Source organism: Chlorocebus sabaeus, chromosome 19 (genome assembly GCF_047675955.1).
Source record: "Chlorocebus sabaeus isolate Y175 chromosome 19, mChlSab1.0.hap1, whole genome shotgun sequence".
Lineage (NCBI taxonomy): Eukaryota > Metazoa > Chordata > Mammalia > Primates > Cercopithecidae > Chlorocebus > Chlorocebus sabaeus.
In genome coordinates this window covers 29178906-29199237 of record NC_132922.1, presented here as the reverse complement: position 1 = coordinate 29199237, position 20332 = coordinate 29178906, and the positions used below count along the sequence as shown (strand labels likewise).

Below are 20332 nucleotides of genomic sequence, written 5' to 3'. Positions count from 1 at the left end.
AGTGTCTATCTGATGGATAAATGGAATATAGTATACACACACGAGAAAATAGTATCCAGCCTTAAAGAGAATGTTCTGGTCCATTCTATGGCATGGATAAACCTTAAAGACATCATGCCAGCAGAAATAAGCAGGCTTCAAAAGAACAAACATTGTTTGACTACCCTTATATGAGGTACCTAGTAAAATCTAGAGTGACAAGAAGTATAATGGTGTTTCTCAGGTCCTCGGGGTGGAGAGCCGGTGGAGAATGGACAGTTACTTGTTTTTTGTTTAGTTATTTTTACTTTTTTTTTTTGGAAACTGAGTCTCTCTCTGTCACCCAGTCTGGAGTGTAGTGGCACAGTCTTGGCTAACTGCAACCTCTGCCTCCTGAGTTCAAGCGATTCTCATGCCTCAGCCTCCCAGGTAGCTGAGATTACAGGCATGCATCACCACGTTCAGCTAACTTTTTGTATTTTTTTTTAGTAGAGATGGGTTTTGCCATTTTGTTCAGGCTGGTCTTAAACTCCTGAGCTCAAGTGATCCACCTACCTCGGCCTCTCAAAGTACTGAAATTAAGGAAGTGAGCCACCACACCAGACCAGGCAGTTATTGTTTAATGGTTGTGAAGTTTTAGTTTGGGAAGATGAAAAATTTCTGCAGATGGAAGGTAGCAGTGTGATTGTACAACAAGTTAGTGTACTTAATGACACTGAAGTGTCCACATGAAAATGGTTAAGATAATAAATTTTATGTTGGAATATTTTACCACAATCAAAAAGAGGAAGACTTATATTTGGCACAGTTGCTCTACTTCCAAGTACAGTAGAAAGATACAGTAGTAGGAGAGTGTGCACAAGTATCTAGGACATCGTTCATTTTTTGCCAGCCCCGCAGCATCCTAACAATCCGAGAGAGTTGGAGGTGCCTCATTACAGGGGACTCACAATAATGTGAAGAAATCTCGGTGGGGGGGCATGATGATAGCACTCAGGTGCCGGGCCCAGCCCAGAAGTGGCCACAAATGCAAGGGCTGCAGAAGAGGGGCAGATGAAGCTGGTGGCGATGGTAGCTGCTGCTCCAGCTGGAAAGGGGAAGCCATTGCTGTACAAAATGGGTCACAGTTGATAAATCTGATATAGATACTTCATCCTGCCTACCTTTCATGACTAACTATAGTTTTCATTTCCATACATGCGGTCACACCAAGAATACCTATTTCTCCCAGATGCGAGCAAATGTGAAGGAAATGTGCTTTAGTGCTTTGGCCAACTTGACATGGCAGTCACACACACAGGATGAATATCCAAAGACAACCTTTTCCAAAGATAAGGTTATCGTACCGTTTATTGTAAATACTCGAAGTGCATAACAATCATTCAGGCACCTGGGAAAATGACTTGACCGAATACAATTGTGAAAACGATGAGTAAAGAAAGTGATGTGTTCTTGGTAAAGGAACCACTGGATCTCGTGCGTAAAGGCCCAAAAGGAGATGACCCGAGATTGGGACTTTTGGACCAGGACCTTGGTAACATTGGTCTTATTTATACAACAACAACAAAAAGGGACCTCGTCCCCATTCAGGGACAATCTGAATAGGGAACTGCAACAGGAAGGAGCAGAAAAAAGGAAAAGAAACTCAGTGCAAACAACTGATTGGGGAGATCACAGGAACCACCAAGAAGACCCAGGGCTTTCTGCTCAGTGCCTTCCGTCTCATACACTTTGGAGCACCCATTGAACAAAGATAACTACCAGTATATTCTAGCTGAGCCTGATCCCCAGGCCCTTGGTCCTCAGAAACTTGAACTTGACTGTTGAGCAAAATTCCTTATTCCTGGAGACCTCTACAGAGGCTGCTTGTATGAACAGGTTTTGTTAGCCTGATATGATTGAGCTCCCCAGTTAAAAGTCTCCAATGACTGGCTGGCTGACTGTGGTTGAACAGAAGGGCTACTTTACGGTATGGGATTCTCATGGGCTACCTTGATATCACCATGGATGAGATACCACCAGACACTGCTGCCAGACTGGGTTGGTCCCAGGCTTTAGGTAGCTGTCAAGCTCCCTTAGGTTATGATACACTTAACTATTCTTGGGAGAATTAAAGGGAATGAAGCTCCACCAGTCCGTTAGCAAACACTACTCTTCTAGCTATAGACAGGGAGACATCCTGGGATTTTACATGAATCTTCCTGAAGAAACAAAGATAGTCAAGTCTTTGCCTGATACTTACAAAGATAAGGCCTTGATAAAGTTCAGAATTATTTGTATTTTGAGGAAAAAGACTCTGTGACTAAAGCAGAGAAGAGCCTAAAAGAGACTCCCCAGAGTGAGGTAAGATTTTATAAAAACGGTGTCAGTCAAGGTGTGGCTTACAAAGATATTTACAAGGGGCTTTACTTTCCAGCAGTCTTATTATCAGAAAACAACTGCATAATTTCCATTAACACTGGACAGTCCTTCAAGTATCCTCCAAAGGATCTCTCTTACTGTCCTGTGAGTGACATGGGCTGGGATGCTGTGGTAGAGCACACTCTGGCTGGTGTCTCGGTGCTAGAAATGGATTCAATCACTGGACAAGAAGGTCCATCAGGGGAAAACATAAGGACACTGAGGGTCATCTTATTCTTCCTGCCTTCTCTCCTTATTCGCTGTATCATAGGCCAGCCTATCCTAGCTCAACTGTCCACAGATCTCTCTCTCTCTCCCTCTCTCTCTCTCTGTCTCTCTCTCTCTCTCTCTCTCTCTCGTGTGTGTGTGTGTGTGCATGTGTGGATCAAACATTTTCATTCAAAAGTTCAAGCCCTTGTTGCATCATGTGACAGTGCTACCAAACATGAAGAAAATGTTCAAAGGACATAAAATAGAGAAAACATGATCCAAAGTTATTTCTGATCCCAGAAAATAATGGCACACAATCAACATGAATAGTGTTAGATATCAAAATTATAGCACAATCTCATTTGCTTTTACCATAGATTCAAACTCTCTTTAGCATATTGGCAAGCAGAATCCATGTTCTACCGATACGATTCCCCTTGACCAGCATGAAAGAATTGGACTGAGAGCAGGACATTTCTCAGGTCTCTGGAGGATATGTAACACGGCTGTTGGAGAGAATGCACCTAGGAAGAGGTAGTGAATTAAGTGTCAAGTGCCCCATGAGAAGGCTGACAGTGTTTGTTTCTGACATATTGTTGGGGAGAAAGGTGGAATCACAGGACACAGTGCCATGGGACCCATGAGACTTCATACTGCATCCCACAGTGGGCAGCCTGCATCAATGTGGTCATCCAGGGATAGAAACACAGCCACAGAAAGCTTTCACCTGCTCAAGCAGCATCTCCCAAGAGCCAGCATGGGTGCTGTCTCTGCTCTGCTTCTTCCTGTACTGAGTTTTCCCTCATCCAGTTTCCCAATCCCCCTCTTCTCCACTGGTCACCAGGGGCTAGGGGAGTGGGGAGGGGAAATAAACATTTTAAGGGTACAGATTTTTCACTTGGGATGATGAGAAAGTTATGGAGATTGAAAATGGTGATGACTGTATCACTTTTTTTTAAAGAGATGGTGTCTTGCTCTGTCGCCCAGGCTGGAGTGCAGTGGTGCTGTGATAGCTCACCGCATCCTTGAACTCTTGGGTCTACGCAAGCCTCCTGCCTCAGACTCCTGAGTAGCTGGTGCAAGTCACCATGCCAGACAATTCTATCACAATGTGAATGTACTTAAGACCACTGAATATTACAGTTAATAGTTATTTAAAAGGCACATTCCATGTTGTGTATATTTTATGACAATTAAAATTATACTTGTTCAAACGCCAAAATATATACAATGCTATACTCATAAAATTGTTCTTTTCATGTTTATCTATTTATCCTCTTCTGACTCATTCTCATCAGTTAAAAAAGTACTCTAATTACTGATCGTTATGGACTAAAATTGTCCATAATTCACGTTGAAGCCTTAACCCCTAATGTAACTGTATTTGGAGACAGAGACTTACAGAGGGTAATTAAGATGAAATGAGATCATAAGGACCAGTATCCTTATAAGAGGAGGATATTAGGAAATGGACACAGTGAGAAGGTGATCATCTACAAGTGTGGACAAGTCTTCAGTTTGTTTGGAATGACAGTTGAAGGGCTCGCCTATCCTAGAATGAAAGTTGGAACAGGTGCCTTGGGCAGGCTCCAGGATTAACTGATCTAGTCATTGCATCCTACTGTGGGACCCCAGAGGGAAAGAAGCACTGTAGAGATTCCTGAGACATTAGAAATGGAGCCTGAGAAACCTCCAGGACACCCACTTGGCCTCCAGGTGAAACAGGGGCCCAGGGAGACCTTGTCTGAGCCCTGAGTGTGATGCAGCACCTGGCCACTAGGGGGAAGCAAAGCCTGTGAATCCTAAGGGACCTGAGCTCTTGCTCTGAGCCCTGTGCTTGTTAATCACCAGCCCTGGGAGGGAACCGATTTGCATGGAATGTGATGCCCCTGCCCCCCAGTTCTTCACTGAGGAAATAAGAGGCTTTGGGGGCTCAGGCTCAGCTGAGAGACTGAAGATCCAGCATTGCAGCATCTCCGCCATGGCCTGGGCTCCTCTGCTCCTCACCCTCCTCAGTCTCCTCACAGGTCAGGGTGGGCAGTGGGCTGGGCCCCCAGAGGGATTCCCACCTCCCAGCCCCCAGCTGCCCATCCCTCCTCTTCCTCCTCCAACAGCTCATCAGCCACCCACCAACAGGAGCCCTCACGGCTGTCTGTGTTTCCAGGGTCCCTCTCCCAGCCTGTGCTGACTCAGCCACCCTCTGCATCGGCCTCCCTGGGAGCCTCGGTCACACTCACCTGCACCCTGAGCAGCGGCTACAGTAATTATGCGGTGGACTGGCACCAGCAGAGACCAGGGAAGGGCCCCCAGTTTGTGATGCGAGTGGGCACAGGTGGGATTGTGGGATCCAAGGGGGATGGCATCCCTGATCGCTTCTCAGGCTCGGGCTCAGGCCTCAATCGGTACCTGACCATCAAGAACATCCAGGAAGAGGATGAGAGTGACTACCACTGTGGGGCAGACCACGGCACTGGGAGCAACTTCGTGTAACCCACAGTGACACAGGCAGAGTGGAAGTGAGACAAATACCTCCGAGCTGATCTGCTCTGTCCACACTTCCTTCCTGCTGGCCTGACTCACAGTTCAGAGGGCTGTCTCCTAACTCTGTATTTAGTTTTCACCTCCCTAGACATTTTGGAGTTCTAATTCACAGCATATGATTCCTGTGTGTAAATATTTTCTACAGAACTTTTGAAACATTGAAGTTTGCACATGAACATTTGGGGTTTTTTGCCACTCACCTATCCCCGATGGGATTTAAATTTCCAGGTTGTAGAGCTCCTCACAGGTGCATTTACAGGGAAATCACTGTGACCAGCTCCCACTACCTATTTGTCCATATTCCACATTTGTGAGCTGCCTATACAATGATGGGAACTGACAATTTCCCTGGAGACACAAGGCCTTCACCCTGACTCACAGGGTCACGTAATCAACGTGGACCTCAGCCATCTCCAATCACCTCCATGTGCACAGAGCTCTCATGGTGCATGTGCTTGGCTGTCCTAGAAAGAGAGAATTGGCACACACCGAAGATAGGAGAATGTGAGCCTGTCTGTATCTGAGATTCTGGGAGAGCCCCCCATTGCCTTTACAGAATGAATCTCTTCACATGCAGGGAGAGAGCTCTGGTGGAATCACTCTGCAATGCTTTCTGATGACAAATACCTGGATTGAGGTCAAATTTCACAGGTGAAGGGCATAACCCTCCACCAGACTACCTCCACTACAGACTGCAGTTCCCAGGCTTTAAGCCTGAGGACCCTCGTAGACAACGAAGATGGGCCTGTGACCAGCAGGAGCAATGGGTAACTGTCCCAGGCCCTGCCTGGGGGCTCCTCACAGCTGGGTGAGCCCCACTGGCCACAGGCTGGCAGAGGCCGATCTGCTCCCCGTGCCCACTGATGAGACTCAGCACCCTGGTGCTCTCAGGGTCCAGCAAAGCCTCTTGGGCAGGGTCCTGTGCCTGCTCCCAACAGTTGCTCCCTCGAGGACCCTCCTGGGCCCACACTCAGAGCAGCTCCTTCCTCAACCTCCCCTGTCCTCATGTTCCCTCTCAGATTCCTGAATCAGTAATCAGGTAGGGTCTCATCTAGCCAGAAGGGAGGGAGTGGATTTGCCTGAACAGCTTCTTATTTTCCCTGGGGGCAGAAGGAAAAATAGACAAGCCTGGGGAAGCCCAGACCCATTGTGAGGTCCAGGGGCTGTGCCCACCATGTCTTGTTGCCTGAACTCCTCTCATACCCAATCCTTGGTCTATGTTTATAGACTCAATGAAAATACCTTCCTTTCTACTGCCTCTTAATGCTAACAGAATCATTTTGTCCCCTAAGCACAAATAGCCTTCCGGGTTTCTGGGTGGGATGACAACTAGACCAGAAGTCCAGCATGCGCGGCCCCCTTCCTGGCCCATACGTGGCCCGGCTCTTAGTCCAGTCTTTGCTGGTCACTCCCTGAACTCTGAAACGTCAGGGAAGCTGACTTTCTCTTTCTCTTGAGATTGTACTCTTGAGGAGCTCCTGAATTTCCAGGTATAGGGTGACCCCCTCCTCATTAAGGACATGGCTCTCAGACTCATCCCTGGTTCACTTCCTCAGGTTTAGGTCTGTGAGTTCTAAACAGTTTCCCTGTGTTTCTTTGGTTGATATTTTGGTTGATATTTCCCTTTATTTCTTTAGGTTGATGTTATGTTGCGTAATTACGTCGGTTGATTACATTGAGTAAATATATGCTTGTAGATAGAAACATTATAAACTCTTCCCCCATTAAGCTCTAAATAAAGAAACTTGTTTGGGTGCCAATGTACCAACGTTGGTAAAAAGTCTTGACCCTTTTTTTTTTTTTTTTTTGGCAGAAGAGTAGAATCTGAAAAAAAAAAAGAGAGAGAGAGAAGTTCACCTTATAATGCTGTTATTTTCAAATAAACCCTCCTACTTTAAAAATTTGCACAACTAGACCTATACTGAAAATATTTTCAAATCTATCAGATGTTAAATGTATCTGCATGTGTCACTGTGGAGATGGCTACTTCCTCTACCACAGAGCACAGTAATACTCAGCCTCGTCTTCAGCCTAGGTCCCTGGGATGGTGAGGGCAGCCTTGTCTTCAAGACAGAGCCTGACAATCAAGTGGGGACCCCATGCAGAGATGGGGATGTGAGACACACCTACCCTGGCTCAGCATCCCCCTGTGCTCCTAACATCTCCATCTTCCTCACACAGAGGCTGTATCTGGCTAACGTGGGCCCATGATGCTCATTCTCCAGGGCCCAAGAGAAAGTGGTTGAATATACTCTTCCAGCTGCAAAATTGTTTATTTTTAACCCACCATGTTATTATAACAATGTGTTCATAAAGCACAATACTAAGATCTGTCATTAGTTGCACAGTTATGAGTTATTTATAGGAGTGGCAAAATAAGAAGTTACACACACACACACACACACACACACACACACAGATTCAGGCAGGCCAGCATTTAATTACCAAGAGCAAAGTTTGATACTGTAGTGACACAACACAACGATGATGTTGTGTATAATGATAAACACAGCAATGGACCATATAAAGATTTGAAGAAACATAATCGAAACAGGACAAAAATCTCCCGCTCGCCAAATTTTAGAAAATTCTAAAATGAAATAAAAATTTTAAAAACCCCTCAAAACTGAGTTAATTTATAAAATATAATACAAAACATAAAGTTGACATAAATGAAACACTCTTCTTACTCAGGAAATGCACCTTCTTTCTCCGCAACTTAATTTAGTGCACAAAAACCGAGCCTCCCTGTTTGCTGATGGAAAACGTCAGCATCACAACAGTAGAAAAGCACTGGCCTCTCTACTCACAGTGCATCTTTCCTCCAGAGACTCCGTAGGACTCTGCAGGGGGTCCTGAGGGCCCTGAAGTGGAGGCTCTGTGATGGGAGGGGGCACGGATGGCACAGGGCAGGAATGTCTGCAGCGTAGGAATGTTACAGATACAAGCTTCATTCTTCTCTAAAACAAGCCTGTCTTACATGATTTATCTTTATTCTTCTCTACAAAAAAAATAAATAAATAATAAAGCCACAAAGATAGCTGCAAAGAAATATGTGAAATTGTGCAAGGCTAAGATAACAAAGAATATTGGAGGAAAAAGTAATTATGACATCTTCTATCAAAACATTTTAGTCCAAGCATGGTGGCTCATGCCTGTAATCCCAGCATGTTGAGAGGCCAAGGCAAGAGAATCACCTGAGGTCAAGAGTTCAAGACAAGCCTGGGCACAGTAAGAGATCCCATTTTTATTTTTTAAAAAATTAAACACCAGAAACAGATAAACAGCACTGTTCATTCCTAATTATCTTGACAGGGTAAAAATTCTGAAATCATGTCCAAAAAGCTCAGATTTTGAGGTTAAAAGGAGAGGAGGAAAACCATTCAGGAAACGAGGGCTTTGGTCAAGGCTCTTAACAATGAAGAGCAGGACCTCTGAGTCCCTGCCACAGCCACTATATTCTACTGTGTGCCCACACACCACATTAGATGAATGTAATTATGTGATACCCAGGTCCTCCTTCAAGAAAGGAGTATTCGATTCTGCTATTGGGAGACCTCAGTAGACAGCCTCAAGCTGTCAGCAGCTTATAGGTTAGCCTGAGCTGCAGAGCAGCCTCAAACAAGGCTGCCAGGTATAATGGATTAAATAGTGTGATTCCAAAATTCACACCCACCTGAAACCTCAGAACATAATCTTATTGGGAAGTGAAACCTTATTTGCAGATGAAATTAGTTAAGATGAGGTCATACAGGATTAGGAGGGACCCTAAATCCAAAGACTCTTGTCCTTATTAGTACAGAAGATGACACACAGACATACACAAAGCAAAGTTGGCCATAGGATGATGAAGCCAGAGGTTGAAATGATGAAGTTACAAGCCAAGGAATGCCAAGTGTTTCTGGGAGGCAGCAAAAATTACAAGAAGCAAGCATTCTTTTCCGGAGCCTTCAATGTGAGCATGGCCTTGTTGTTATCTTGATTTCCAATTTTGCACATCAGGGTTGTGAAACAATAAATTCTTATTGTATTAAACCATACAGTTTGTGGTCACTTACTATAGCTACTATAGGAAAAAATACAATAACAAATGACATAATGACCAATAAATAGTTAGGAATGTAGATGCCCGTCTGGACTTTATTCTAATTCCATATGCAATGCTGTGAGTCCTGCATCTGCAAATCTTAGCATTCATTGTACTTCCTCCCATTTCCCAATTTCTACAGTAAAGTAACTTTAGACATGAATGATTAAAAAACAAAGCAAGTAGTGTGGGAGTCCTTGGAATGCGTTGCCTTAAGTCACAAGGATTATGGAACACTACAAATGTATATATTTGTTATTTTATGTACCAATTATCTTTTACTGCTTCATTGATCCGTTGTAAAAATCATCTAGGGAGAGAGAAAGTTGATTGGTAAAATGGGTTGAAAAATTAAACAAGATGAACCATATTGATGATGGTCAAAGTTGGCTGTCGGGTGCAAACAATTCATTAGAAAATTTTCTTTGTATTTGTAAGACTCAAAAGTTTCCATGCTAACCAGTGTTTAAAATATCCTTGTTTGTGGTTGTTCTGCTTTTAACAGGTGTATAATGTGGACAAAATGTAAGCTTACACTTTGAATTCACACAGAAGGCCATCTTCTCCCGACAGGCACAGGAGAAGCTGGTGTGGAGAACGTAGGAAAGACAGCAGCTCAGGGTTCCCCAGAACAGAGAAGTGAGTGAGCCTGGAGCCCTGAAAGCAAGGGCAGGGGCTGTGAGTTGGGCTGTGGGGGTGTGTAAGGGCCGCAGTGCGAAGGGCATGTTTCAGAAGCTACAGGATTTGGATTTTATGGTAAGATTGATGAGTTACTGAAGGGGTTTAAGCCAGGTAGTACCTTCCCTGCCTCATCTATCTGAAAGGGATCTCTCTCCAAATACCTTGAGGAGAGAGTGCTTGAGAAAAGTGAGGGATCCTTATTCTAGATTATTCATTAAGCACCTTGTGAGTCTAGAAATCCAGGGGCCACTTGCACAGTTAGCACAAGAGTAGACGTGGCTACATTGAAAAGTAATGGTCTCTGCCTTTGTCTCCTGAGACATTCAGTACTTGCCAGACCACTTTGCAGGTAAAATAAATAGTGATATTTCAAATAACCTGAAAGCATCCAGTAAAAAAAAATAAAGGTGGCAATATCAAGATATAAACAAATTGTATAACATCCAGGACAAATTGTTTACCAAAAAATAGGACACAACTGTGAAGAAAGTGACGTTTTACTTAGGGAGATAATGGCTAACTTCATTAAATAGAGAAATATGGTCACACTGCTCACTGGTAAAGGAACGTCTGCAAAACCTGTGAATGTTCCTACATCACAAAACTGAGTCAAATCTCTATAAAACATACGAAACCATTAGATAAACAACTTTTGCTAAATTGCTGCCTTTAACATGTCACGAATCATTTATTTTTCCTGGAAAATTCTCATTATTCACTGTCCTTGTGAACAACCCCTAGCTGCCCTTCAATCTGTCTCCTCAGCTGACCCCTTTTTCATGATGCCCACCCTGATGGCACATGTGGGCAATTAGATGTTTCTAGAATGCCATGCCGGGGTGCTGACAGCTTTAAAAGTTATATATATATATATGGCTGCGTATCCCACAGACCAAGACTACTTCTGGGAGTGAGAAATCACAGTAATAATGCACAGCATGAGAGAAACAGTGTCTAGGAATCAGACTATGGATGTGTGAATACAGACAGTGACTGGAGAGCTGCAGAGACCAGCTGGGTTCTGAAGTCTCTGAGCCATGGGAAAATGTGTGTCCTGGGACCAGCATCAGATATTGTGGGACTGCCCTGTGGTTCCTACACAGCTTCTCAGTAAGAGAACTCCAGGCTGGGAGCGGGGACCCGTGTTCACTGATGGGGATTCAGCAGCTGTGTCCCCTCTGGCCTGGCAGAGTTCCCTGAGCAGGGACCTGTGTATGGTCTCAACAGGTGCCTCCTCCCAGGGCCTTGCAAGAAGAAAAGCAAACCTTCCTCCTGCTCAGTCTGCAGAGTGAGCTGAGCTGCATCCCCAGGGCTCAGGGAGGGGCTGGGCAGTCCCTGGGTGGAAACACATTTGCATGAACAGCCCCTCCTCTGCAGAGGGTGGGAAGAAAAGGAGGCCTGGGGCAGCCCAGCCCCACTGCGGGGAAAGAGGCTGTGTCCACCATGGCCTGGACTCCTCTCCTCCTCCTGCTCCTCTCTCACTGTACAGGTAGGCACAGGTCTCAGAGACAAGGGTCTGCCACCCAGCCTGATTCTGACTCTTCTGTCAAAGATCGCTAAAACATGTGACCCTGGTTTCTGCCTTAAAACCTATAATTGCCTGTGTTTCCAGGTTCCCTGTCACAGCCTGTGCTGACTCAGCCAACCTCCCTCTCAGCATCTCCTGGAGCATCAGCCAGACTCACCTGCACCTTGCGCAGTGGCATCAGTGTTGGTAGTTACAGGGTACTCTGGTACCAGCAGAAGCCAGGGAATCCTCCCCGGTATCTTCTGAACTACCACACAGACTCAGATAAGGGCCAGGGCTCTGGAGTCCCCAGCCGCTTCTCTGGATCCAAAGATGCTTCGGCCAATGCAGGGATTTTACTCATCTCTGGGCTCCAGTCTGAGGATGAGGCTGACTATTACTGTGCCATTTGGCACAGCAGCGCTTCTCACAGTGACACACACACATGGGGAAGTGGGACAAAAACCTCACCCTGATCTGGGTCTTGTTCCATAACAGTTTTTAAATTTTAAAATAACCGGCCTAGGCACAAACTACATTTGGAAGTACTTTCTAGCTGTAAAAGGCTCTTCTCTCAATTTCCCATCCATCCTTCTGAAGTCTCAGTAAAACAAAGCGAAACCAAACCACCTGATGATCCTGAAGTGTTGGCTGCGTGTCCGTATGTGCTAAACACCAGTGCCTGTGGAGCTGGACTATTTTTTTTCTTGAAAGAAGCAAAATGAGCCTTTCCTAGCTCACAGCATGGTCAGAGCCTGGGGACATGGTAGCAGGTGAACAGTCCCCTGCAGCATGGACTCTGCTCTTCCAGTGTACAAGCAGAGACCTCCCTTCCATCCCCAGTAGTCTGTTCTCAGGGCTGTCTGAGGCTCACTGTGTCCCAGGAACAAGGCCCTCAAATATGAAATGCTGCCTGAGGACACAGGTCAGGGAGGAATTCCGGACAGAGAGCTGACCTGGCTCAGTCCTGGGCACCTGCATTTCAGTGGAAATGTCAGGAGATGGGGTTAGGTCTGAGGGTAACTGTGGACCTGAGGCCAGTAAACCTCTATGTAGGACATGAGAGAGTCAAGGGGAGGCTCCACCATGGCTGAGACGAGGCTGAGGCTGCTCCTTGGCCACAGGGGGAGTAGGTCCCATGGATGTGACTTCCCTGCAGCTCATCCCACTTAGGACCACAGGAACTGCTGAGTGTGGGTTTCCTGATCCCTCAGGGCCTGAGTGTGTTCTCTTCTCCTCTCTTACACCATTGGAGGCTCTCACTGAGTCAGGGTCTAGTGGTGAGTCTGTGGAATATCCTGGTACAGAAACTGCCCAATATTTGCTTCAAGTGACTCCTCCACAGGAAACTCTTGAGAAAGCCTCCATCTCAATGTCACCTTTTACTGCACAGGGAGCCGCAGAAACACTGGGCATTCCCTCCCAGAAAGAGCACCTACGTTTGTGACCTAGGACAGCAGTGATGGTCCCTCAGCGGTCCCAGCATGATTCTCCTGCTCTGGGTTTATTCCCTCAGCCTCCTGGACAACACCTGGGCTCCAGCCTGAGGACAGGCTGTTTGTCACTGTCACACAGCTGCATCCTGACTCCATGTTACCAAGGGTTCCTGTTCCATGGGTAAATGAGAGAAGATCCGCCCCACTCATCCTCTCTGCCCATCCCTCCTTTATATCTGCCTGTGACCAACACCAGATCATGTCAAGGCTTCTGCTGTCACTTATGTTACTGAAAGCAAAGCAAGAGTTCAGTGACAGTAACACCTTTTTTTACTGGTCTTCCAATGTAAAGAGAATCAACTTGTTTCTAGAAGCAAAAGGAGCTGCCCACACATGGTGGGTGTGGATGAGGTGGGGATGACAAGAAAGAATCCAGCCTGTGTGACCCAGAAGTCCAGGAGCCTTCGGACTCGTCCCAAAGGTGTCCCCTCCTTTTGGTGCAGGTATGTCGACCATTTCCTGAACTGAAACTGTTGGAGAGATGACAAGAAAGGGGAATCCAGCCTGTGTGACCCAGAGACCCGAATGTGAGAGAGGAAGTCTGATGCTTAAGAAAACGTGGGCTCAGCATTCTGAGAGGTGGCATGACCTAGTGCTGGTGTAGAAGAGAAGCAAGAGAGATGCTCAGCCTCAGGTGGCCCAGGCACAGTGGTCCTGTCAAAGGGCTGAGCTCTCTGCAACATGGATATCCTGCAGAGACATCCCTGGGGAGGCTGTGATCCCAGAATGACGCAAAAATGCTAATGGAAGTGAACAGGCGATGGTTTATGGGGGAATGAGGAGATGGGTGTGGGGTCAGATGGGGTAAGGAGGGTGCAGCCTGAAGAGCAGACTGTCCATTGTGACTCATAGGAGGAGGCCCAGGGCCTAGAGCAGTGACAAAAGGAGGACCAGCAAGGACCTTGACCCTGAAGACACATAGGGACTGGAGTTTTGGTCTGTCTGTGAGGGTCCCTGTGGAGGATCACATAAAAAATCCATAGGCAGGGTCCTCTGCTCAGCGTTCCCTGTCCCAGCAGTTGCCCCTTCTTCCCGGAACCTCTGGGTGTCCAGGTTCCTTAGCTGTGGACCTGTTCTTCTCTCTGTCCTCAGCCTAAGAGCTGATGGGGCATCCACCACGAAGCGCATCCGTGGGCAGGGAGGGGGCCATGGACAGCCTTGTCCTGTATGTGAGACACCGCTCAGCCTCGGTGACCCCCATTCATTACAGTGGGAGGAAAGGAAAACAAAATTCCCTGGGAACATCTATGCATCACCAAAGAAAAAGCAAAGAGAAGGAAACAGGAAGCGAAACCCAGATCTAGTAGCTCATTTCTACTTGGAAATAAATAAAACTTAATATGCCTGATGTGTTATGTAAGCACAATAAACATTTTAAGAACTATAAAAATTATGTAAAAAACTTGGCCATCACAAAAAGGAACATTTAAAATAATGACACCCTTGAAATGCGATCCCAAAATACAGCATACGCTTTACTTCAGTTACATATATGGATTGGTTTTATTTAAATGTCTATAATAAATCTCACTATTTCGTTGTTTAAATGGAGCATTTAAAATCTCAGTGTGGCTGGGTGCGATGGCTGATGCCTGTAATCCTAGCACTTTGGGAGTCTGAGGTGAGCTGATTACAAGGTCAGGAGTTCGAGACCAGCCTGGCCAACATGGTGAAACCCCATCTCTACCAAGAAAATACAAAAATTAGCCTGGCACAGTGACATATGCCTGTAATTCCAGCTACTTGGGAGGTGGAGGCAGGAGAATTGCTTGAACCTGATAGGCGGAGGTTGCATTCAGCTGAGATGGCACCTCTGCACTCTAGCCTGGGCAACCGACCAGGACTCTGTCTCAAAAAAAAAAAAAAATTAAAAAAAATCTTGTTGTACAGGAACTGCCTGGTGATACATTCACCGTTAAATATCAACATAACCATCCAGCTGTTTTCCTACATCCCCATAAAATTCCCCAAACAAATATTTATTAAGAGTCCAGGGTGTATCATGCCGAACTCATGCAGTCATAGACATCATCTATTTCATTTTCCATTTTGATTAACAGAATTATCTTTTTTTCTTAAGCTTATTGTTTTTAGTTTATTAGATTCTAGATGTCATTATGGATCAAAGATGAATAATTTCTATCACCTTCAAGCCACCCCCACCACACTCACTACTGAATTTGAACCATAACTTTTCCCTGGAAATCCTAGTTGGGGGCTTGATACTAAGAGCAATCACATATCAGGCTCACCTGAGGACAGACTCTGTTCATCAAACCAAGTTAAAATTTTAATTCTTCCCATCTTCAAAGACTGAACATCTTTGCTGTTTTTGCTCGTAAGTGAGAACCTCCAAAGACATTTGCCAAGATCCCCCACAGACTGGCATTCAGTGCTTGGAGGACAGACTCCTAGGCAAGATCCCTGGTCACAGTATCCAGATGAGTGTGACTGCAAATCTGGGGAAGTAGAGGGAGAACAAAGATTTACCAGAATAACCCTCTGAGAATCCCTCCCCAGGGCATCCTAGAGGGAAGAGCTCCCTTTCTCCTCAGCACTGCAGGATCCACAGAGGAAGGAGAGAGCTCTGGCCACCAGGACGGAGCCACATGAGAGGAGAGGACCCGGTGTCCAATACAGGTGGGGAACTGAGTCCACCGGGCTGGTCCCCACTCTGGGCTTGATCCTGAAATAAAAGGACTTTGTGTAGACATCACTTGAGTCCTCTACAAAGTACAGCCAAAGAACTATGGATAGATTCACTACTGAGGTGTCCAGTAGACCGTGAAGACTGCCCTGAGGTCACAGGAAGGAGACACAGGTGCCACCTTACTAAGCCTGGACTTGAGAGAGGGGGCAGTGGACAGAATCTGGGGAGGCAGTGGTGAATCTCGGCGACTCTGGTCACCTGATCATAGAATGGTTTGCCTTAGTCTGGACACTAGGGGGCGCTTGGGGCCCATTTCTGAGAAGACTCGGGGTAATCAGAGCAGAACCAGGCACCGGCCCTGCCTGATGTCCTCTGCTCAGGGCTGACAGCTGTGTCCTGTGTCCTCCCCGCCCTCTGGGAGCACAAAACTCCACCCCTGCCACCCCCTGACATCCTCAAGCCCAGGAGCCTGGCCCAGAGCTCAGGGCGGGGTCAAAAAGCTGGGGGCTCTGATTTGCATGGTTGGACTCTCCCCTTCTCAGAGTATGAAGACAGGGAGAGATTTGGGGGAAGCTCAGCTTCAGCTGTGAGTACAGAAGGCAGGACTCAGGACAATCTCCAGCATGGCCTGGTTCCCTCTCCTCCTCACCCTCCTTACTCACTGTGCAGGTGACAGAATTCGGGGCCAGGAGAGGGGTGCTGGGAAGTCCATGGGACCCTGCTTTCTCCTCTTTTCTCCTTGTGTCTCTTGTCAATCACCATGTGTGTGTCTCTTTCACTTCCAGGGTGCTGGGCCCAGTCTGTGTTGACTCAGCCACCCTCAGCGTCTGGGGCTCCCGGGCAGAGTGTCACCATCTCTTGCTCTGGAAGCAGCTCCAACATTGGAAGTAATTCTGTATACTGGTACCAGCAGTTCCCAGGAACGGCCCCCAAACTCCTCATCTATTATAGTAATCAGCGACCCTCAGGGGTCCCTGACCGATTCTCTGGCTCCAAGTCTGGCACCTCAGCCTCCCTGACCATCAGTGGGCTCCAGTCTGAGGATGAGGCTGATTATTACTGTGCAGCATGGGATGACAGCCTGAGCGGTCCCACAGTGCTCCAGGCCCAGGGGGAAGTGAGACAAGAACCTCCTTCCTCCTCTGCCAGGAGGGTGAGCCCCCGGCACCTGCTGCTCAGGCCTGGCCTGTGACTTCTGCTGCTGTAGCTTCCCCCATGGGTCCAGGGGCATCCAGGGTCCTGCCTGAGAGTGGAGGCTCCACCTCCCCTTTAGTTCTCAGAGTCAGGACCAGGGCACCCAGGAAACAGAACATCCTGCTCCCTGCAGCTTGAAACACAGGGTGTCTGCACTGAGGTCCTGGGCTGAGGTGGCAGGTCTATCTGTGTTATCACAGACTCACCCCTGATGGGGAATGTGTGTCTCCGTCATCCTCATTTTCCCATTTCCAGGAGTTTCCAGAGTGGTGTCTTCCTCCCCCCACTCCCTAGTGTGAATCCCTGTGCTTCCTTTCTCCCTAGCACATTCTTTTTAAATAAAATTCCTTTCATGTAGGAACAATGCATATCTAATAAACCACCCATATTTGTAATAGGAAATTAGACAAATTTTGACATTTTTCTCATCCTTGAATACATCACCAGCAACAGGGAGTTATGCAACCTGTGACCAACCCCAGCAACACCTCATGACCCTTTGTCATCTCCCTCCCTCCCTTCCCCAGTGCTCCCCTGTGCAACCACAGATCTGCCTCTGTCACTATTGTTTTGTTTTCATTTTCTGGAATGCATCAGTGTTATCAAAAATTATCTTTCCATTTGTACTGGCTTTTATTCACTCTGCAAACTTCTTTTTGAGATTCTTCCTGTTCTTGCTGAATTGCACCCATCCCATAGAGGGCTCATTACTACCTTTGAGAGCTATTAGGTTGATTATTCCTGATTTTATTTATTTATTTTAAAGTTTGAATTTATCATGCATCAAAATGAAACTCTTGGAGTGATGTTCATCTCAGGTGACAGGAGAGTCTGGGATGGCTTGTCCGGATTCTTCCTTCCTCATCTCTTGCCTCTGGTTCTCTTTACAGTGGAAGAGGTTCTCATATTCTATTTATTTACTTATTTATTTATTTGGGTTTTAAAGGATTTTAGTGTTTTTTTTCTGTAATTATTAATTGTTTTTTATTTTAATAGGTTTTTAGGAAACCGGTGGTGTTTGGTTCCATAAATAAGTTCTTTAGTTTTAATTTCTGAGATTTTGGTGCACTCATCACCCAAGCAGTGTACTATGTACCCAGGGAGTAGTCTTTTATCCCTCACCCCTCTTCTACCATTTCCTCCCAGTCCCCAAAGTCCGTTGTATCGTTGTTATGCCTTTGTGTTCTCATAGCTTATCCACCACTTATGAGTGAGAACATACCACGTTTTGTTTTCAATTCCTGAGTTACTGCACTGAGAATAACAGTTTCCAATACCATCCAGGTTGCTGTGAATACCATTATTTTGTTCCTTTTTATGGCTGCATAGTATTCCATGACATGCATGTATACATAACATTTTCTTTATCCACTTGTTGATTTATGAGCACTTGGGCTGGTTCCATGTTCTTGCAATTGCAAATTGTGCTACTACAAACATGCATGTGCAACTATCATTTTTGTATAATGATTTGTTTCCTCTGGGTACATGCCTAGTTGTGAAATTGCTGGATCAAATGATACATCTATTTTTAGTTCCTTACAGAATCTCCACCCTGTTTTCCATAGTGGATTTACTAGTTTACATTCCCACCAACAATGTAAAAGTGTTTTGTTTTCACCACATCCATACCAACATCTATTATTGACCATTCTTGTGGTATTAAGGTGGTTTTATATTGTGGTTTTAATTGGCATTTCCCTGATCACTGGTGATGCTGAGCATTTTTGTTTATGTCTATTGGTCATTCGTATATCTTCTTTTGAGAATTGTTTATTTACATCCTTAGCCTAGTTTTCGATGAGATTGCTTAGTTTTTTCTTGGTAATTTGTTTGAATTATTTGTAGATTCTAGACATTAGTCAGTTGGTGGATGTATAGATTGTGAAGATTTTCTTCCAGTCTGTGGGTTGTCTGTTAACTCTGCTGATTATTTCTTTTGCTGAGCAGAAGCTTTTTAGTTTCATTAAGTACCATCTATTTATCTTTGTTTTTGTTGCTTTTACTTTTGGGTCCTTGGTCTGAAGTCTTTGCCTAAACCAATGTCTAGAGAAGCTTTTCTGATGTTATCTTCTAGAATTTTTATGGTTTCAGGCCTTAGATTTAAGTCTTTGATTCATCTTGAGTTGATTTTGTATAATATGAGAGATAGGGATCTCACTTTCTTCTTCTACCTTTGACTTGCCAATTATCCCAGCACCATTCATTGAACAGGCTGTCCTGGAGTATAGTTTGAAGTTGGGTAATCTGATAACTCTGGATTTGTTGTCGTTGTTGTTGTTTGTTTGTTTTTTCTTAGTTTTGCTTTGGCTATGCAGGTCTTTTTTGGTTCCATATGAATTTTAGGATTGTTTTTTCTAGTTCTGTGATAAATAATGTTGTTATTTTGATGGGAATTGCATTGAATTTCTAGATTGCTTTGGGTAGATGATAATTTTCACCATATTGATTCTACCCATTCATGAGCATGGTATGTGTTTTTAGTGTTATCTATGATGTCATTCAGCAGTGTTTTGTAGTTTTCTTTGTAGAGGTCTTTCATCTCCTTGGTTAGGAGTATTTGTAAGTATTTTTCTTTCTTTGTAGCTATTTGTCAAGGGGGTTGAGTTCTTGATTTGATTCTCAGCTTGGTTGCTGTAGTGTAGCAGAGCTACACAACATTTGTGTGTCTTAATTTTGTATCCTGAAAGTTTGCTGAATTCATTCACCAGTTCTCGGAGCGTTTGGGATGAGTCTTTAAGGTTTTCTAGGTATATGATCATATTATAAGCAAACAGTGACAGTGTGACTTCCACTTTACCAATTTGGATGCCCTTAATTTCTTTCTCTTGTCTGATTGCTCTGGCTAAGACTTCCAGTACCATGTTGAATGGAAGTGGTGAAAGTGGTCATTCTTGTCTTGTTCCAGTTCTCAGAAGAAATGATTTTAAATTTTTCTGTTCAGTATAATCTTGGCCATGGGTTTGTAATAGAGGACTTGTTACCATAAGGAATGTCTCTTCTGTGCCAATTTTGCAGAGGGTTTTAATCATGAAGTGATACTGGATTTTGTCAAGTACTTTTTCTGCATCTATTGAGATAAACATGGGATCTTTGTTTTAATTCTGATTATGTGGTATATTATATTTACTGACTTTGTATGTTAACCCATTCCTGCATCCTTGGTAAAAAACCCACTTCATCATGGTGGACTGTGATTTGATAGCATGGCTATCCCTTTGTCCAGTGAGACACCAAACTCCAGGGCCCTTTTGATGCTGAAGGTGGGTGGGCTGAGAGTAGGGGGACACCTACCCTGAGATCCCAGAGCTTCCAGGACAGGACTTGTCAGTCTGAAAAAGGGGAACACTCTTGAGTGGGGAAGAAGGGGGCATCTCTGGCCACAGGCCTGCATTTCTGGTGGCTTCCCCTTCACCAAACTGCGCTCTCTGCTCTGATGTCTGTCAGAGAATCTCCTTCAGTTAGGCTAAGATCCCAGGACTTTACTAAAAATAGCACCATGAACCAGATAGATTTGTAATGGTACTAAAATTCTCTGCAGAGCAGTGAGTGCAAATGCAGCTAAACAGCGGCCCTCGCAGTCATAG

The 20332-nt window shown here is 45.3% G+C and overlaps 1 pseudogene and 1 gene segment (V, D, J or C); both read left to right on the top strand.

Annotated features, from left to right (window-relative positions):
- Positions 1 to 1961: 1961 nt before the first annotated feature.
- On the top strand, positions 1962 to 3383 carry LOC119622540 (set1/Ash2 histone methyltransferase complex subunit ASH2 pseudogene; annotated as a pseudogene).
- A 1078-nt stretch (positions 3384 to 4461) lies between these two features.
- Positions 4462 to 5079, top strand: LOC119618172 (immunoglobulin lambda variable 9-49-like). The segment is given in 2 exon segments: positions 4462 to 4616; positions 4754 to 5079. Coding segments are annotated over 2 exon segments (480 nt in total).
- Positions 5080 to 20332: the final 15253 nt, after the last annotated feature.